A 20,226-nucleotide genomic window follows, 5' to 3' on the forward strand; every position below is an offset into this window, starting at 1 on the left:
GAGAGGTTAAGACCATGCAAGGTGGGGAACATATTCATATAGATGTTGAAATTAAATTATGTTCATAGGTTTGTAGGTTTCATAAGGGCTTTCCTTGCTTTAAATGGGATTAGAATTTACAAAAATTTCCAATATAAACAGTGTTAACAGATATAAGCTGTGACCTGTGGACCATCATTGGTTGAAAGTGATGCTGGTTTTCTCTAGATAGTGCTGTGTGATGTACAGATATAATAACAATGTTTTTTGCAGAATTGAAATTTGACTTGTATTCTCTAAATTTGTGAGGTTGTAATGTTGAAAAATTAAGGTGAATAGGGTAACTGGTCCCATTAACAAAATTCATCTAAAACTAGAGAAGGGTGGTGTGCCTTGTCCCCCTAAAATTGACCCCCCATGAAAGAATGGAAAGGGAATTACATAATTGTGTCTTGTTTAGCAGTTTGTTTGTTTGTTTGGCCCCCTTCTATCTCTCATCCTTATGGAAAGAAGTGGACGAACATAAGAACAGCTGAGTTTGCCCCCACAATTCCATTTTCAATGAACTCATATTTAATTTAATGTTCCTTCAATAATGGTTTGTATTGATTACAAGTACCTAGACATTGTCTGTGATGACTTTCTCTTTAATATGAAAAAGTTTAAGTCAGTTAGGTCCTGATACTCAACAATATTCGATAAAGCCTCAAATCTTAGAGAACATTGATAAAGATATTTAAATATTATTCGCCAATAAGGCTTTCGCACCGGCAATGACAATCAAACTCTCGTCCTCGTAGGATATGGTTTGAATCTTTATCAACCTTATGCTGGCATTGTCTTTGATGACTTGTGAAAAGGGTAATTCACTAGGTTTGTGTGAGTTGATGAGTTTGTTGCTACAGAACTACATTTTATTATGTAGAAATATCCTTTTACCATAATATCTTTTAGAAAGTTATAAGGTCAAGAAAATCTCTATAGTCATGAACACCATATTTATGTCTTCTTTATATTCCATAGTGGGTGTGGAACAGGTTCATTATCAGCCAATTCAGAAGCTAATGGCAAACAACATCCCTGTCCATCTTTACAAAATGTAATACCAATGAGTACATATTATCAGAAACAGTTCTTCAATAAGAGGGCAATATATCAGAAACATTTAAAGCACTTTAATTTTCATCCATCGTAATAACTTTCTACACTATTTAATAACAAACTGTCACATCAGTATAGTTACTATCATATTTCACTATTGGTAAAAATACTTTAAACTGTTTTCAAAAAAAGATAGAACATCAATATTCACTACAATTATAAATTGGGTGAATAAACATTAAATCTTGCAGGAAAACAGTGAAAGCCATACATGTATGAAACAATCACAACAGTAAGTGTAATAGCCAAATGGATATTCCTTGACCCTTTTGGCAGTAAAATAGGTGCTATCAACAAACTCTCTTTAATTGGTTAAAATTCAAATGGATCTCGTAAATTTAACATGATAGAAAGTGCGTGTTGAGAAGAGTATGGTAGAAAGTGTTTTGCTAGCATAGTTATTGACAGAATTAAAACTAACATGGAATTGTTGGATGGTAATAAGAAACTCTACTCAAATACCAAAATACTTCCATCCCATGAGCATGAAGCAATAACATTAGGCATAACTGGGTGAAAGGCAATGTCCAAGCATGCTTGATCAAAGGCCTTTATTTTCTTCAAAACTTTGGAGGACTGATAATCATAAAGGTAAATAGATCCATCTGAAGAGCCAGATGCAAGCTTCTTCCCATCCAAGTTGAAATTGCACTTAATTGGGAACCCAGAAACTCCATGGTTCTCATATCTCTTATATTTGTTGAGTCTGTACGGTGAGGTTGTACCAAAGATTGCAATATAATTCCCGTTAGACTGCGCAACAAAAACTGGATCAAAGGGGTGCCGTCTAACACAGGGGCAAGTATAAGCTTCCACATAAACCTGATTCAGAAGCATAACATCTCATTAAAATTTAAACATACAGTATATTCGTATATACGGTCAAATTGATATTTGGAGAATAATGCATGCTTATAGCACTAGTAGCTATTGTTCCTTGAGTTTTATCTCAGCATTAAAATTAGTTTTTGTCTTTCGAAGAGGTGAAATATGATCTTTTAAATATTTGTTATTACTGCAGATCAAGTTAGTAATATCTCACAAACTTATTAATCTTCTTAGAAAAGTGAATTTTGCATTATTATTTATTAACTTGCACCTATAAACAAATCTCTATTTAGCCAAAAGACAGTCCCTTGAACAAAGACAAGTTAACATGAATAAAATGTAAATAAAACATTATGGAAGATTAATCTGATAGTAGGTTGTTGAAAGTCACATGTTGAAAGAGAAATAGCCTGGAAATGTGTTAATAAGGGGGATACATCCCTCACCTTACAATTCGTTTTTGTAGGGTTGAGTAGGACCCAACCCAAATTTTAAGATAGTATCAAAGTCTATCCAAAATTTGTTGGTCCATTCCCTATCGTGCCACGAGTCACGTTCAAGATGCGTGAAGGTTGTGTGTTTAAGAGTCTCAAATTAAATGAGATATGGTCTAAAAAGTGTTTATAAGGGTCATATATCCCTCACCTTACAAGCCGGTTTGTAGACTTGAGTTAGGCTCAACCCAAATTTTAACATTAGCAATGGCAATGTGAAATTTGTGAGCATGGGCATTTCAAACAATAGAACATATAACTTGATTGATAATTTAAACTCAATTACTTCTGGAACTATTAAAGTGATGAATTTAAAGAAACAACAGCTTTCTTCAAAAAAGAAACAACAGCAAGACAGGAGTCGGTCTCTAAGTTGTAAAATGACTAAATTTGTCAGTAGTCCGGAATACTAATTAATGTTCCGTTCACTCATGTTTTTCTATCCTCCATTAGAAGAGCTTTTTTCATTGAAAACTTGGTAAAACAAATTATAAAAAGTATTTATGTTAATTGAAAATAAAATAAAAAATACTTCGATTATATTTCAGAAAATCTATTTCAATTTGGTATTGTTGAGAGCTCGCTATGTGTTGCCTTCATTGCAGCTCTTTTTGGGTTGTCTTCCTTTCGTTAGGATCAGCGCTTTCTATTCATCAGTACAACCTAGAACCACCAATAATTTCCAGGGTTGCTATCAGAGAGGTCTGTTTTGTTCCCTGTTATGTGTTGCTGTTTTTCCTCATTTTCCTATGGTTGGAACCGATAAAATACAAACATAAACAAAGACCTAGGACATGACACTAATATGAGCAGTGTCTAATATATAGGATACTGGGAATTGGCGTGTATGTGGAGCATATAACACGAGGATTCTAGATACAGTCATATGATCATGATTATCTCTATTTACGTACTCACTTGATAAGCCTCCTAAATATATGCATGTGTGGGGCACATAGGATGAACAGGTGAAGGAACAATATGCTTGAGTGTATGTGAGATTTTTCTTAACATTTTTCTTTTTTTTTTTTGACGGGAAAATAGAGAATTATTATTCTTAACATTTTTCATGTTTAAACAATATTCACATTTTTTTCTATATTTTATGCTGATGAAAGTTACGATTAGGGAATAATAAGTAGTAAAACTACTTGATGACAGTAATTAGGAAATAATTAGTGAAAAAGCCGTTTAATGGCAGTTATGAATAAAAATTATGGCAGTTATTTATGTGATAGTAGATGTGACAGCAACTTGTAACCAATAACAAGTGCTGTTTTGCTCAAACTTCAGTGGAATACTTGAGACAAATCATATCCATCAAAAGGGGTTGCAGACTTGCAGTATACCCCAGTGAGGTTAAAGATCTGACAAATTGGCCGCAGCCTAAGAATGCAAAAGGGATGCAGGGGTTCTTAGGATTAACCGGGGATTATAAAAAATTCATGAAAGACTACGGAAAAATTGACATGCTTTTGATGGAGCTCACAAAAAAAGAGGAGTTTAAATGGGGGGCCTCACACTCAAGAAGATTTTGATGTGATAAAAAGAAAACGACTATTGCACCAGATTATATTCATCAAAGACGATGACTACAGCACTGGTTCTAACACAGCCTGATTTCAGCCACGAATATGTTATGGAAAAAAGTGATGTGTCATTAGAAGGGTTGGGGCCATTCTCACCCAAAATGGAAGAACCATTCCATATTACAGCAAGACATTAAGAGAAAGAAATTTGGACAAATCATCCAATGAAAAAAGCTCACGGCCCTTGCTATACAACACTGGCATCCTTACTTACTAGGCAGGAAATTTACTGTCAAAACAGACCAGAAAAGTTTACGGGAATTTTTGCTGCAAAAGATTACCACAATGGATCAGCAGACTTGGCAGCAAAGCTATTTGATGACCTTCAGCAGAACAGGGAGGCACAAAAGGGGGGGTTTTCTTATACCAATGGGGTGCTGCAATATGAGGGTTGTTTAGTGCTCTCTTCCAAGTCGTCTTGGATTCCTATTTGATTCAGTTCCATTCCACCCCTCAAGAAGAACTTATAGAAGGACTGCACTAATTCTTGGTTTGGCATGAAAATTTATATAAGCAATTTGTGAGGGAATGTGATATTTTCCAGAACTATTTAGCAACAGCTCCAGGGGGATTGCCCCAACCCCTAAATATTCCTGATAAGGTTTGGGAAGAAATTTCTATGGACTTTGTCACGTGACTCCCAATGTTGTGGTGGTTGTCCAAGTACGGTCATTTTATTACTACTAGTAAGCATCCCTATACAACCATGGTAGTCAAAATCGGGATAATGATCGTACGAGTTTACGATTCAGAGCAGCTGCAGTGATTACGTTCATGCCCAAAATCGTTGATTTGTAAAATCGTGTATAATCGTCCCCGTTAATCATGAAATCGTGTAATCTACGATTTTTTTCGATTCTGCAATACTGGACGCAGCCATGGAGTTCGTGACGGCGCGCTAGGGTTAGTTACTCATTCCTGCAATCGCGGGCCAGAGAAGACCCATTTCCGTGGGCCGGGTCAAAAGAAGCCTGTTTAGAAAGTATGTTTATTTTTATGGGAAACAGGGTTTTTAAAGTGGCCATGTGCAGATGCTTTAACAGTACAGTAATGACACGTATAATTCCAATACTCACAACCGTATCATTCCCTCCTTTGCACAACTATTTGCCTATAAAATTGGAAGAGGCAAAGTAACTTCTCCATTACAACTCTCACTATCAGTGTTTCTCCATCTTCCATTCCTTCCTGGATTTAAATTTCCTTTTTATCTCTGTTTTTCCAAATGGCTCCAAACTGTCAATATGCAAAATCTCAATCTGCTCGTGCTACTAAGTATCTGCAATTCCCCCCACCGTTCCTAAGCCTAAGATTGCTCTTGGAAATAGGACCGATCCTTCTTGGAAGTGTGGAGTTTCAATCAATGGAGATGCTTTAAAAATAAAGTGTAAATTTTGTAAGAAATATATTTATCAAGAGGGGCTTATCGCTTCAAGCATCACTTGGCTGGAACAAGCCAAAATGTGGCTGTTTGCAAAGCTGTTACTGATGAGGTGAAGCATGAGATGTTTCAAATTGTAATGGATTGTAGGGGTGGGCATGGTTCGGTTTTTAAGGAAAACCAAACGAACCGAACTGAACAAAACTGTTTTCAAAATTCATAATAACCGAACCGAACTAAACCATTTGTCTTTTAAACCGAACCGAACTGTTAAAATGATTTGGTTTTACGGTTCTGAACCAAACTATAACTAACTTTTGACTAAAAAGAACTGAACCATTAAGAGAACCGAACCGAACCAAACTGATAATCATGAACCGAACCAAACTGTTTCATTTTAGTTTTAAAACTGTTAGTTATGGTTCAGTTTTTTTTTTGTTTGGTTCGGTTTAGTTCTGCAGTTCGGTTCAGTTTTTGGTTTTTTTTTTGCCCACCCCTAATGGATTGCAAGAGAGATTGCTAAAGAAAACATTTCCTGCTAAATTCTACACGATCATTAACAATTTGAAACATTTCCTGCTTCACCTCATGAGTAACAGCTTTGCAAACAGCCACATTTTGACTTGTTCCAGCCAAGTGATGCTTGAAACGATAAGCCCTTCCTGATAAATTTTTCTCACAAAATTTACACTTTATTTTTAAAGCATCTCCATTGATCGAAACTCCACACTTCGAAGAAGGATCAGTCCTATTTCCAAGAGCAATCTCATGCTTAGGAACGGTGGGGGAAATTGCAGATACTTGACCAGTAGCACAAGCAGATTGAGATTTTTCAGAATGATAGTTTGAAGCCATTTGGAAAAACAGAGATAAAAAGCTAATTTAAACGCAAGGAATGAAAGATGGAGAAACACTGATAGTGAGATTGTAATGGAGAAGTTACTTGCCTCTTCCAATATTATAGGCAAACAGTTGTGCAAATGAGGGAATCAAATGGTTGTGGAGTATTGGAATTATGCTCATTACTGCACTGTTAAAGCATATGCACATGGCCACTTTAAAAACCCTGTTTCCCATAAAAATAAACCTACTTTGTAAACGGGCTTCTTCTCTGACCCGCGATTGCAGGAATGAGTAACGAACCCTAGCGCGCCGTGGCGAACTCCACGGTTGCGTCCAGTATTGCAGAATAAAAAAAAAATCGTAGATTACAGGATTTCACGATTATACACGATTATACAAATCAACGATTTAGGGCATGAACGTAATCCCTACAGCTGCTCTGAATCGTAAAATCATACGATTATACGATCATAATCCCGATTTTGACTACCATGTTGGGGGCTATATACACCCTTCTCATGCATTTTCTTACCTGAGTGTCGAAAGTCTTGCAGGTACACCCGCCCTTGGTACCACTGTTTGGATCAGCGTTTCACCGACCACTATCCTCCTGAGCAAATCGGTGGCACCGACTGTAGGGACCGCCTAGTTTCCTCATCTTTTCCTAAACTACCCTAACCAACCCAAAATGGCCGGCGAAAACAATAGTGTTGCTCCCAATACCAACCAGGACTTTGACATTGTCGTCCTTAGAAAACATAGAAGTTGTACTGGATTATCGTGGAGTCCAAGGAGAAATCAAGTGCACGTTGTTTCCCACAACTTTGAAGAAAGGCGCTATGAATTTGGTACAAGAGCCTACCCCCGGGGTCTATTGACTCGTAGAGAGATCTTTGTCACCAATTCACCATACATTTTACAGCATCTTAAAACAGAGGCAACACTCGAAGCTATAGTACAAGGGAATTTTAGTATCAATTTTAGTATAATTTCTCATTTTTGTAGGAGCTGACAATCTTGTTACAATCTTACATTTTATGATCTTCTACCCACTTCCCAATCCTAGGAATATATTGATCTTTACAACATTGGACAATTGAATGGGAAAGCAGATTGAAACAAAGAAAGCAGCATCTGATATTTTCTTCTGCCAAGAAAGAAATGTCGGACGAATGCAATTAGAATCTCAATCTTCATCTGACAGAATCTGTTAGACCATTTATTAGTATTGTTGTTATATTATTAGTGTTGTGAATTCGTCTTAAAAATCACACCAATGAAAAGAACTTGATGTGTGGAGCAATAGAACGGCAACCAATAATTAAACGGAATAAGCAATAATAATAACCGATAAACAAGATAAAGGAGAAGAAAGAACACGATAATTTGTTTGCCCAGTTCGGTCCAATAATGACCTAGTCTGGGGGAGAGAGCAGCCCCTCCGTTCCACTATATCAAAGAGTAACTTTACAAAGAAATTCTCAATTGGGTTACAAGAATTAATCCTAATTCTACCCAAAACCTGAATCTCTTTCGGTGGCCAAGAGACTCAATTTTATAAGTGTTTCCCAAGGTGTACCACAAAGATAGTTCGCTCACCCTAGAGTTGTACCAAGAGAAAACTTTTTTTCCTCTCTAAAATCCTAGCCCTTGTGTGGTGGCAAACCCTAATGTTTGCCTCTACATCTCTACTCTCTTGAGTTGCTCTCTTAATTTTTATATTAATAAAGCACTCCCTATTTATAGAAAATGTATGCCAAAAAATTAGTAACAAATCTGTTTTAAAATAAAACAAATCCAAGTCAGAGTGACATCCAAGAAAAGATATTTTTTTCCCTAATTAATTTCTCCCTCAAGGACGAACAAGGAATGCACAGCCAGTTTCCCTTAAAAAGAAACTCTTCATGAACATGAAAATCGTCACAAGGATGTTCACTGCATTTAGCCCATAATTCTTTGAACTCGGCATCATTCCCATACAACTCCTTCAGACATTCAAAACCTACTACCTCCTCTGCTAAAGTGACAAGCAAAGAATCCCTCCTCCTCAAAGCATCAGCTAGGGCTCCAGATTTATGTTGAATAAAAAAAGGGAACTTCTGCAGAAAACTAACCCACTGAGCATGCATCTTGTTGATCAGTTTCTGACTATGGAGAAATTTCAGAGCCTGATGATCAGTGAATAAAATGAATTCTCTATGAATCAAGTAGTGTTCCCATTGGCGAAGAGCTCTAAAAACAGCATAAAATTCTTGATCATAGGTACTCCATTTGCGGCGAGCTTTACTCAACTTTTCACTAAAGAAAGCAATGGGTTTCTTCTCCTGAGACAACAAAGCCCCTATTCCAATTCCACTGGCATCACACTCAATTTGGAACACTTTATCAAAATCAGGAAGAGCTAAGACTGGGGCGGTACACAACTTCTCTTTAATCAAGGCAAAACTATGCTCTTGCGCAAAACCCCAATTGAATTTTCCTTTCTTCAAACATTCAATGATTGGTGCAGTGATAGTGCTGAAATCTCTGATAAATCTTCTGTAGAAAGTAGTCAACCCATGAAAACTACGTACTTCAGTAACTGATGTAGGTGCAGGCCAGTCTCTGATAGCCCTCACTTTCTCTTCATCCACCTGATTCCATCGTCACCAACTACAAACCCCAAGAAAAGTAATTTGTTGGTACTGAATGTGCACTTTTTCAGATTAATGTACAGCTGATTCTCTTGTAACACTTGCAAAACTAGCCTCACATGTTCTAGGTGTTCTTCCTTGGTCTTGCTATAAATCAAAATATCATCAAAATAAACCACCACAAAAGAACCAATAAAAGGACGCAGAACTTGATTCATCAATCTCATGAAGGTGCTAGGGGCGTTAGACAACCCAAAAGGCATCACCAACCACTCATAAAGTCCATCCTTACTCTTAAAAGTTGTCTTGCATTCATCTTCAGGACTAATTCTTATCTGATGGTATCCACTTCGTAGGTCTATCTTTGAGAACACCTTAGATCCTGCCAACTCATCAAGCATGTCTTCTAAACGGGAAATTGGAAAGCGATACTTGATAGTGATCTTGTTGATGGCCCTGCTATCAACACACATCCTCCACTGATTTCCTTTCTTAGGAATAGGCACCACAAGGACTGGAACGACACAAGGACTCATACTCTCCCGGATGAACCCTTTTCTTAGCAAATCTTCAATCTGCTCCCTTAAAATCTCATTCTTCTTAGGACTCGTGCTATAATGAGGAAGGTTTGGTAGACTTGAACCTGGAATCAAATCAACCCTCATGGGCAGTAAGTCATTTGGCAGCTCATATGCAATCAACTCGTTGAAATCCCTTAGAATGTCTGAGATTTCTCCTGGAATTGGAACCTCTTCTTTCACAGAATTCATCACCCCTTTGAAAACAACCGGACAAAAACACTCGGCTTCTCTAACAGCCTTATCAAGTTCCCTCTCATCCTGAGTCATCAATAGGAAACTAGATTTCTTTTCTTTCAGATTCTTATCAAAATGTAAAACAGGAGCCATAGCAATTTTATGAGTGCCCCAAGTAAACATCATCACATTATCTCGTCCCCGTAATATCATTATCAAACTGCAAAGGCCTACCAAGTAAAATATGACAAACATCCATATCAATAACATCACCAAGTACCTCTTCTTTATAATGTTTGCCAATGGAGATGGGAACTCTGCAGGACAGCGTCACTCGTACCTGGGATCCCTTGCTGACCCAACCAAGGGCATACGGCTTCTCATGAGGATCTGTTGGTAACTTAAAATAATTCACCAATTTTTGTGACCTTAGTCCTCTGTGCTTCCATTATCTACTATGAGATCACATACCTTATTCTTGACAGAACAATGAGTCTTGAATAAGTTTTTGCGCTGCCCTTCTTCTTTAGATGCTAGTAACATCCGCTGCAACACAAAATTCACCCTTTCATCAGATTCTTCTTCGGCGAACTCTACCTCTGCATATTCATCCTCGTCAGGTTGCTCTCTCATCATCATCATCATCCCGTTCTTCCACCACAGCTGCAACTCTCCTTGATGGACAGACATTGGATCGGTGACCTTTCCAATTACATCTAAAACAAGTATCGATAGTGGGTTTAGCATATGGATTGTTTTGTTTTTGGGTTGGGGCCTTGCCTTGTGGTGCACTTCTAGAACTGCTAATTGCCTTATAACCAGGAGTAGAATCCCTGGTTGTTGCACTCTTCTCTTTGTCACCTGATGATTCATTATTGTTTTAGGGAGAATACTTTCTTAAATAGGAGAAATTTCTGGGGGATTTCTCCATCAATTCTGCCTTCAAAGCTAGGTTGGACGCTTCAGCAACGGTCCAAACGGTTTGCAAACCCATCTTCTCCATCCTTTCAATCCACTGATATAACGAGCCACTTTCTGATTTTCTGATTCACTCAATTCATTACGTTCAGAAAAACGCACAAATTCAGCGGTATATTCCGTCACTGATCGCTTGCCCTGAACACATTCAATATACATCTTATACTGAATTTGTCCATAATCTTCAGGTAAAAATCTCTCAAGCATCAATTGTTTCATCTTCCGCCAAGTTCGAATGGGATTCTTTCTCTGCCTCTACCTCTGAACGACGAGTTTGTCCCACCAGACAGCGGCGGTACTTTTCAGCCTGATTGTCACCATCTTAACCTGCTTGTGCTCAGGGACGTCCATGACGTCGAAAAATCTGTCAACATCAATCTGCCAATCTAAAAATTCCTCTACACTCATCGTTCCGAAAAACAATGGAATATCTGCTTTCACACGGTAATCATGGTGATTGCCACGATCGCTTCCTTCTTCAGTCACGACCTCCTCCTCTTCTGAATTCGAATCATCCATCGTATGATTGTTTCCACGACCTCATCCCCTGTTCAGATTGATTCTGTTGTTCTTGTTAATGTTGTTGTTGTTGTTGGATAACGTTGTCACCTGTGTTGTCAGAGCGGTGATGGTCGCAGTTAAAGCCGCTATGGCACTGTCAAACTCTGCTTTCGTCACCGGTTGATCTCCCATCTGATCACTTCACGAAAGAACAGGGAAAACCTGCTCTTATGCCAATTGACGCAGAACGAAAGCACTAGGTTAGCAAAACGCTAAAAACCTAAATGATAATGACAAGCCGCCAGCACAAACTTGTCAAAATAGGGTTTCGGAGTCCAACGAAGGTTGAGATGAAGCTCGAATATTTTTATTGAATGAAAAAAATTGACTGTCAGTTTGCAACCGTTTAGCTTAAATAGGGAAAAGACAAAACCCTAATGGGCCGAAATTAACAAAGCGAAAAATAATAATAAACTGACTAAAATATTAAATTGCTAAATAAACCCCCCTCCTACATCAGTATCTATGAGCCATAATTATAGACTTGAACCATTGGCACCACAAAAGGAAGTTATGTTCACTGTGCTTTTTTGTGACTAGATGAGAAAACATCACAATTAGCAAAATAAGGAATCATGGTGGAAACATCTCTAGTGATCCGAGAACGTGTATTCAGCGAAGCTTGAAACACATGTGGAAGGTAGTGGATGAAGAGAATCTTCGAGCGAGACCATCAGTGACCTAGGGATCTTGTATTGATACTAACATGAACTTCACTTTCTTCTTAAAAGAAAATGAAATTATGTCTTTTTTTTGTCAAGTAGTCTAGTGGCTAGAAATTCCATCCTTAAGGTGCTTAAATGGGATGACCAGGGTTCGAACCCCAGCCCCCTGCATATATAATGTAATATCCCTGCCAACTGAGCTAAGCTCGCGGGACAAATGAATTATGTCTTTGAGTTAGCAAAAAGAATTAATATTAAAAAATAGGCTTTAATGCAGTTTTGGTCCCCCTATTTTGAAAATCATGAACTTTTGATCCCCTATTTTAAAAGCCAACTTTTTGATCCCCTATTTTAGTTTTTTATGAGTTTTAGTCCCCCAACTCATTTTGGCCAATTTTTTGATGATGTGTCGAGCTAATTAATGACGTGGCAGTGTCCATGTTGGACAAAAATATTTCATGTCATTATTTTTTTTCTTTAATCAAATATTAAAACAATAAAATAATTAAATAAATAATTAACAATAATTAGAAATTAGTAAAATGAAGATAACAAAAAAGAAAAATGCAGAAGTAAAAAATCAGAAACTTATTCCCAAATCATGGAACCAACCCTAACGCAGAGTTTGAATAATTTGTTACCACCTAACTTAATCCATTACAAGATATCTTAGAACTTAATTAAACCGCCTATTTCAACATAAATGTTGCCACCAACAAGAAAATTCTCAAAAACCATGACAACTTCATGGATCCCTTGTTAGGGATGGCAATTTGACCCATACCCAGAGGGTACCCGCAAAAATTACCTACAACGGGTATGGTAAAAACCCGCATTTTGGGTACGGGCACGGGTATGAGTAATAATCCGCAAAAATGAACGGGTACGGGTGCGGGTACGGGTACCTTAGTACCCACCCCACCCCATACCCGCATAATATATATTTATATTATTATATTATAATATATGTAAATCAATTTAAAACAATACAACTCTACTAATCTATTACATATTTTTAATAAAAATGTTTATTTATAACATAATATAAAAATAATGTGAATATTTAACAAAAATTTGAACTTTAACATAAAGTTAGTAATAATTTTGTTTATAATTTTCATTAGTCAATATTAAAATCTTTGAATTTTTTTTAATTCTATTAAAATTATATGATATTTTATAATTGATCAATTTATTTTTAGTAAAAATGCGGGTAACAGGTACGGGTATGAGTACCTAGGTACCCGTAGGGTATGGGGACGGGGGCAAAAGTTGTTACCCACGCGGGTATGGGGATGGGTACGGGTATTTTTTCAATTCGCGGGTATGGGGATAGGTACTATAGTACCCTACCCATACCCTACCCATTGCCATCCCTATCCCTTGTTTGCCACCAACTGCATTAAAACTTCGTCTTCGTCTTCAAGTCATCCTCCTTTTTATTTGCCAAATTTGAAACCTTCTTCAACTTTCAATTTTTTCCAACAAAGACAATATCACTTTTTTCCCTCGAATAGTTAGTTCTTCATCAAACCAATCAAAATTGTTACAACCTTTTTTGCCCTTTAACTGTGAAAGGATAAACATATTGATCTTTTGAAAATAGAAATCAAAATAACATGGAGCTGATTATACAGTTTGAAGTAGACATATTGAGAGGGAGAGAAACGATTGAGAGGGAGATGTTGGAGAAAGATTGTTGCGACGAAGAGATGATGAATGATGAAAATCGAAGAAGATGGAGACTGAGAGAGAGGAGGAGCAATATGAAGGACACGATTGAGAGGAAGAGAATGATTGAGAGGGGGAGAAACTTTATGCATTGCTGCGTTTTTCATATTTGGGTACTTAGGGTTCATGATTTTTATTGGAATTAAACTGATTTTCTAATTATTATTAATTATTTATTTAATTATTTTATTGTTTTAATATTTTTAAAATATAATATTTGATTTAAATTTAAAAAATAATGACGTGGAATATCTTTGTCCAACATGGACACTGCCATGTCATTAATTAGCTTGACACATCATCAAAAATTGACCAAAATGAGTTGGGGGACTAAAACTCATAAAAGACTAAAATAGGGGGATCAAAAAGTTGACATTTAAAATAAGGGGATCAAAAGTTCATGATTTTCAAAATAGGGGGATCAAAACTGCATTAAAGCCTAAAAAATATTAAAAACATCATCAAAGAATTCATATATTAAACTTTTTTTTAAGCAAAATTGGAAATGTAGAAGCAATATAATGATTTGATGATATCCTACCAAAGTCGGAACACCATCAAACCAACCACCAACAACAACACCCCAAAGATAACATTGATAAGAAATAAAGAAAACAAAAAAGATGGGGGGCTACACCAAACCCATCAAAGAAGATCAACAAAATCGAAAATTAGGGAGACCGACCCAAAATGATATATTAAACTTTAATTCCAATCACAATCCAGTCAATTAGGTTCGGTTATAAGTCTGATTTTAACCTTTAAAACCATAACTAGAACTTTCAAGCTATGATGACTTTTACTAGGCTATTTGCATTAGTAAATTCCCTCTATAACGATTTATTGTTCCAAAATAGTTGTAATCAATATCAACAATGCGGCCTAAAGTAATGATAAGCAACCTTCACAACAATTTTAAAGAAAAAATTAAGCCATAAAACAATAGTAGAGTTAGCTCACCTGATTAGACAATGGTACCTGTCTTGCCACATCCCAAACAATAATCGAATTCTCACTGATATTACTCCCAGATACATCACTAGAAGAAATGAATTGCTTCCCATTCATTGTAAATTCAACATCTAGAATAGATCCTAAATTTCGATTGTAGTTATGCACAACTTTTCCAGTTCTGATATCCCATAGTTTAATATGTCCCTTTGATCCCCCAGAAAGGAAGAGGTTTGAATTGTCTGGGTGGAATTTTATAACTCCAACCATTTGGTCTTCTCTGAAAACCTGGGTTTCCATCCCCTTTTCAACATCAACCAACCTTGATGTGCAATCATACCCACAAGAAATCATGAAGTGCCCCTGTTGAGACCACTTTACATCTTTCACTGCAGCATTGTGGAAGTTTAGCACACATGCTTTCTTCTTATCTCTGCTCCATACGTTCCATATACAAATGGTATTGTCCATCCCAGCAGATGCAAGGAGGTGAGCTGCAAAGAAACTACAATGAACAGATCATTACTAATAACATATACAGCAAGGATATCTCTCTTGCTCTGGTCTATCCTCTCCTCCTTGAGCAGGTGTGTGATACTTTTAAATATTTTGATTTAATATTTATGCCAGTTTTGAACAAATACTCACTCTAAACAAAAATATATAATACAATATTTTCACCAGTAAGAAACAGTATAAGAAAACCACTATTTTCTAAAAGTTATATCACAAACAAGGGCAACAGTTTGTCAACGAAGAGAATTTACCATGAGTTGATGACCAATGTATAGCATTGACAGCTCTTGTATGTCCAGATAGAGTTGCAGATAGCTTGTCAGGTACCAAGTTCAGGTTTTTATGACCATTTGCTTTACTTTTCAACAATGCTACAATGTTATGGGGTATATCAGCATCCGAGATACTCCCTATGTGTATGAAGTATGAACAAGAAAAAGGTCAGAGTAGTTGCCTCTGTCAATGGTTTAAAGTTCAATATAGAAGTGAGGGAATATATTGAAGCATTAAAATATCAAGCAAGCCTATATCTTAGAAAATTAAAAGGTCGAGCTCTGTATGGAGAAACAAAGAAATTGTAATTATACAAGTTCATCACTCAGCCTGAGCCTCAGATTATAAGATACTGAAATGCTGCTACAAATGGACATCCTTAAATTGTGAACTAGATTATGGGCTAAGATAAACCCATGCCATAGGAAGCTAGCTAAATATAAGGCAAGGGGTCTCATTGTTTCTTTTCTATAATATATCTTGTTTCACATTTATTAAATTCACTTAAATGCATTAACCTATATCAAGGTTGTCAGTAGGCTTAAAATAACCTTCAGACTTCAGAGAGCAGAGCGATGAAGGGGAAGAAGGAACAGAGCAGAGACAGAGAGATGAACTTGAAGATTGAAACGGCGCAATGGACATTTATCACGTGATTTTGAGAAATCAGGGCACCCAAAGGGGGTGTGAAGAGGACCGAAATACAGAACTGCTATCATGCCGTTATTCACGGATGCTTCTCTAAATAGCGGTTCGCGGCCCTCTGGCGTAGCGGAGAGGGGGGTCACCTCTACTAACATTATAGGTATTTATATCATGGAAGTAGATAAATATTGCGCTCATAACCCAAAGTTAAAAGCTCTTATCCTATTAATGTTATAACAGATTATGAGCTTGTTTAGATAAACTTCTTCAGCACTAAAAAAAATATATATAAAATAGATATTGTATAATGCTTTCTATACAACTCATAAATTGAAATATCTGGTTTTCAAATTTTTTAAAATGTAATATCATTTTAATCAATAGCAAACTAACAAAAGGAGAGAAATCTCCTTCACAGGGTTTCGTCATTTACAATTTAGCTAATTATCAGGTTTCCAAATTCTAACTGTTAAAAATGAATATTCTTCCAATCCCCTATTGAAGCTAACCCCATATCAAATTCCTTAACTAATTTCTTTAGCTACCTAACTGATTCCGTCACTCGAACAAAGTCTATACACTCTAACTGCTTTACCGCTGCATCTTTCATTCTCATGTCCTAGGTCCTATCAATGCCACCCCGTGAAAAGTTCAACCATGTCCTATTCCTGTAGTTAAAAATTAGGGATTCCTTCTGATCACATTCCTACATAACTAATACTACCCCCTCTTGAATCTTGACAATCTGCACACTCTTATCTGAATAACTGCTGTGAGACCCACTCTTGACTGGGCCAAAAGATAACTACCCTCAAGTTGGGTGCTTGAACTAGACTGTCTAAACCCAAAGGAGCTGCTCCAATGGGATCCATTTAGGACACAAAATCCTTCACCTGGGAAGGGTTATGCTACAAACTAATAGTCTGTGCCCAATGCAGAAATATTTGGAGGAGCTGAAAAGAACACGGATCCTCATCCACACCCGGGATATTTCGTTGGGAACATGGAATAATACCATGAAATACCCCAAGAGTTATACCTCTGAAACTTTTGATGCCTAGGGTTTTCCATTTTACAAATTAAGAAATGGAAGAATTCTTCTTCCAACAGTTTTCCCTTCACAGAGGGACAAAATAAAATATGATTGAAACCAAGTTATTCTCCATTGAACAAAAAAAAAAAAAAACTAAAACCATAACTAAATAAAAGTATACACAAAAACAAGAATCAATATTTAAAGTATGATTGAAACAAGTTGAACAATTTGCAAAATAGAGATAAAAAAAGAGTTGAATTGAAGAGCAGATTAAACGTAAATGAGAAGAAAAAGAAGAGTACCAGAGAGTGTGAAGGAAGATGATGAAAGGGGAACAGAGTGGGGAGTAGTGATGGAAGCCATAGATGCGCGTTGTCGTTTGGAAACGTAGCTACCTGGAATGAGAGCTTGTGTATGGAGGTTGGAAGGAGGAGAAGGAGAAGGGAGATAGGGTTTTGGTGGGTTTGAGAAACTGTGGGAAAATTTCTGTCGCTTGGGTTTTTCTTTTTCTTCTTCTTCATCTTCATCTGAGGAATTCGAATAAGCGTCGCACAGAAGATCCATCTCCGTCTTCGCTGCTTCCAATTTCACCTTCTCTTTTTTCCTTACTTTTTGTTAGGTTTTCAAGGGAGTTGCCCTTAGCAATAAATATAATACTCCTCCGTGGGGAAGTTTATTTTTTAAAATTAATCGAGAAATCATTCCTATTATAAATGAGTTTAATTGTTGTGCACTGTCGGTGTAAATATTTTTTACACATATATCTAATGATGTGTTGCCACATTATTTAATGAATGTGACACATCATGTGTTTTTAATTACCATACATGATGTGTCGGTATATTATTGGACGCATGTGTAAAATAATTTTACACTGACGGTGCATATAAATTAAATTAATTATAAATTAGATATATTAGATTTTCAATAAATCTAAAAAATAAATTTTTTTCTTATATTTAGGATGGGAGGTAGTAAAATAAATCCTTTCATTTGTCCCTAAATAAATAAATCCTTTCAATTCCACATTATTATGAACAATAATGCTAAATGATCACAAATTCCTACTTTTTTTTCTCATTTGACACTCACAAATTCCTACTTCTAATGAACTATTCATGTTAAATTCTTTTAATGAAATTTTTTTAATCAATATTAATATTTCATTAATCACAAAAATAAAAAATACATATATTGTTAACCATATTTTAATTTAGTAAAAAAAAATCACTTTTTTAACGTTTATTGTATTTTATTAATCACTTTGACAATTTCGTTAACTTTTTTAACTTTTAGTAAAAATAAAATAAAATAAACTTCTTTAATTTGAAATACAATTCATTGATCACTTGTTTTATATTATATATTGTCAATTTTGTTTTGAAACTATTTAAAATAATAAAAATTTATGCCATAGGCAAAATAAAATGTTGTGTGGCTTGCTAAATGAGAAGAGAAAAGTAAAAATCTTAACGATTGTCAATAATATTTTTTAAAAGCAAAAATCACGACTCTTCTTATTTTTATGGCTAAAAAAAATGATATTATTAACGTCAATTCAATATCAGTTACATCTTTATTATATGTTGTTTTAATTAAATCGGTGTCAATTAAGTCATTGATTCAATCATAAAAATAAAAATAATCATAAATTATACTTTTAAACATCAACATATATTATATTTTCTCTTATATTAATTTAAGACCGGAGGGAGTAAGTTTATAACAGTAATCAAATAATAAAAATTTATGACATAGGCAAAAAAAAAGTTACTTAAATGATACATTAACCACATTAAATGGTAAATATTCAAAGTTTCTCAACAACAATATAGTTATTAATCATATTATATGGACAATGAAATGTAAGTATGTCTCCATTCAGCATATTGTTAGCAGCACAATAAGTTGTTCAACCATGTGCGATTAAAAGCTTTAGATCAGCTGTGTCATGACTTATTTTCAATTTTCATAGAATTTTTATGTTTGATAGTCCGCATAAATAAACGTAATTTTTTATTTTTTTTGCTTTAAATATGTAGTTGACAAATTGATGAGTGGCTGAAAATCAAATGAAAAAATAAGTAACAATGATGTTTTTATTTAAGTTGAATTGAAATGAACTAATGTAGTAGCTTACCAAAGGTGTAGTAACCTCATGATTTCTTTGAAGAATAACATGAAATGATGGATGAAATTTTGGAGGTGTGCTTAAAGTATGAAATGGAGGAAAAACATTCGAATTGACATCAAGTAGATCAATTTTAATTTTGAAGAAATTATCTCCTAAGTAACTAAAGTAGACTTATTTATAGCCGATGAATTCATATTGATATCTTAGTTCATTCCAACCAGTTGTTAGCATATGATGCAATATTGATTTATTGAATGTCATAGTGTGAAAAATTTTGTTGTTTACTTGTAAATGTCATTTTTCTGGCAATTCATCATAAAACTCAGCAACAAAAAATGGTCCGATTTCACCAACATGCTACAAAGTGAAGAAAAAAAATCGTTAGTTAGCAAAATAAATTAGGAACGTAAATAACATAAAACAAATATGGATATGATGCCATTGTTAAAAACCTGATTAGGTGCATGAATTGTTACAAAATTTTATTTGACATTTGTTTTGTTAACATGATACATAATTTGATAAAATGAATAATTTATCTAAGTGAAAAATTGTTAAGAAACCTTTCTATACAAGTAGCAATATTTATAAGGATTGAAGGTCTTGATAACACGTGATAGAGTACTCATATTAAAATTTATGTATTATTTAATCTATTAGGGAGGTTGGGGAAATTAATTTTGATATCAAAGGTGATTGACATGATATGGGTTTTTATTGTGTCTAGAGATCTATACGTAGGAATAAACTATGTATATTTAGATATCAACTATAACTTTATAAAAGAAAATGAGTTAGTTTAAAGGGGTCTCTAGTTTAAATGGTGTAAGCATTAGTGGAGTATAATTTTGTTACTCTCCCATATCATTAATATAAGAAAGAGTTGAATATTTAGATACATTAAAATATTGATTTATCTAATACATCGGAGTATAATTCATATACATTAAAAAAAAAAGTGAACTATTTTGTTATAACCAGAGTGAATATTATTTTACTCTCTCTGTCAACCCACTTGGATTGGTGCATTGGTATTGGCTTGGGACCTGGGAGTGTGCTTCTCTTGAGGTCTG

The 20,226-nt window shown here is 35.3% G+C and overlaps 1 protein-coding gene across 1 annotated transcript; it reads right to left on the reverse strand.

Moving 5' to 3' along the window:
* Positions 1 to 1,428: 1,428 nt before the first annotated feature.
* LOC123898575 (WD repeat-containing protein 25) lies at positions 1,429 to 17,653 on the reverse strand. The gene is made up of 4 exons (XM_045949564.1): positions 17,322 to 17,653; positions 15,317 to 15,475; positions 14,559 to 15,043; positions 1,429 to 1,962 (listed from the first exon to the last, which is right to left on the reverse strand). The coding sequence occupies exons 1-4, from the start codon at positions 17,581 to 17,583 to the stop codon at positions 1,591 to 1,593; spliced, it is 1,278 nt and encodes a 425-aa protein (XP_045805520.1). The 5' UTR covers positions 17,584 to 17,653; the 3' UTR covers positions 1,429 to 1,590.
* Between the last annotated feature and the right edge of the window lie 2,573 nt (positions 17,654 to 20,226).

The sequence above is a fragment of the Trifolium pratense genome, linkage group LG7, assembly GCF_020283565.1.
Source record: "Trifolium pratense cultivar HEN17-A07 linkage group LG7, ARS_RC_1.1, whole genome shotgun sequence".
NCBI classification, from domain to species: domain Eukaryota; kingdom Viridiplantae; phylum Streptophyta; class Magnoliopsida; order Fabales; family Fabaceae; genus Trifolium; species Trifolium pratense.

What these genes read in the sequence shown, in the direction of transcription:
- LOC123898575 (XM_045949564.1), bottom strand. Translation starts at nt 17,583, where the DNA reads ATGGATCTTCTGTGCGACGCTTATTCGAATTCCTCAGATGAAGATGAA. An exon ending in ATCTTCCTTCACACTCTCTG is followed by an intron (nt 15,476 to 17,321) that starts GTACTCTTCTTT and finishes TCATACACATAG; the next exon opens with GGAGTATCTCGGATGCTGAT. An exon ending in ACATTGGTCATCAACTCATG is followed by an intron (nt 15,044 to 15,316) that starts GTAAATTCTCTT and finishes GTTTCTTTGCAG; the next exon opens with CTCACCTCCTTGCATCTGCT.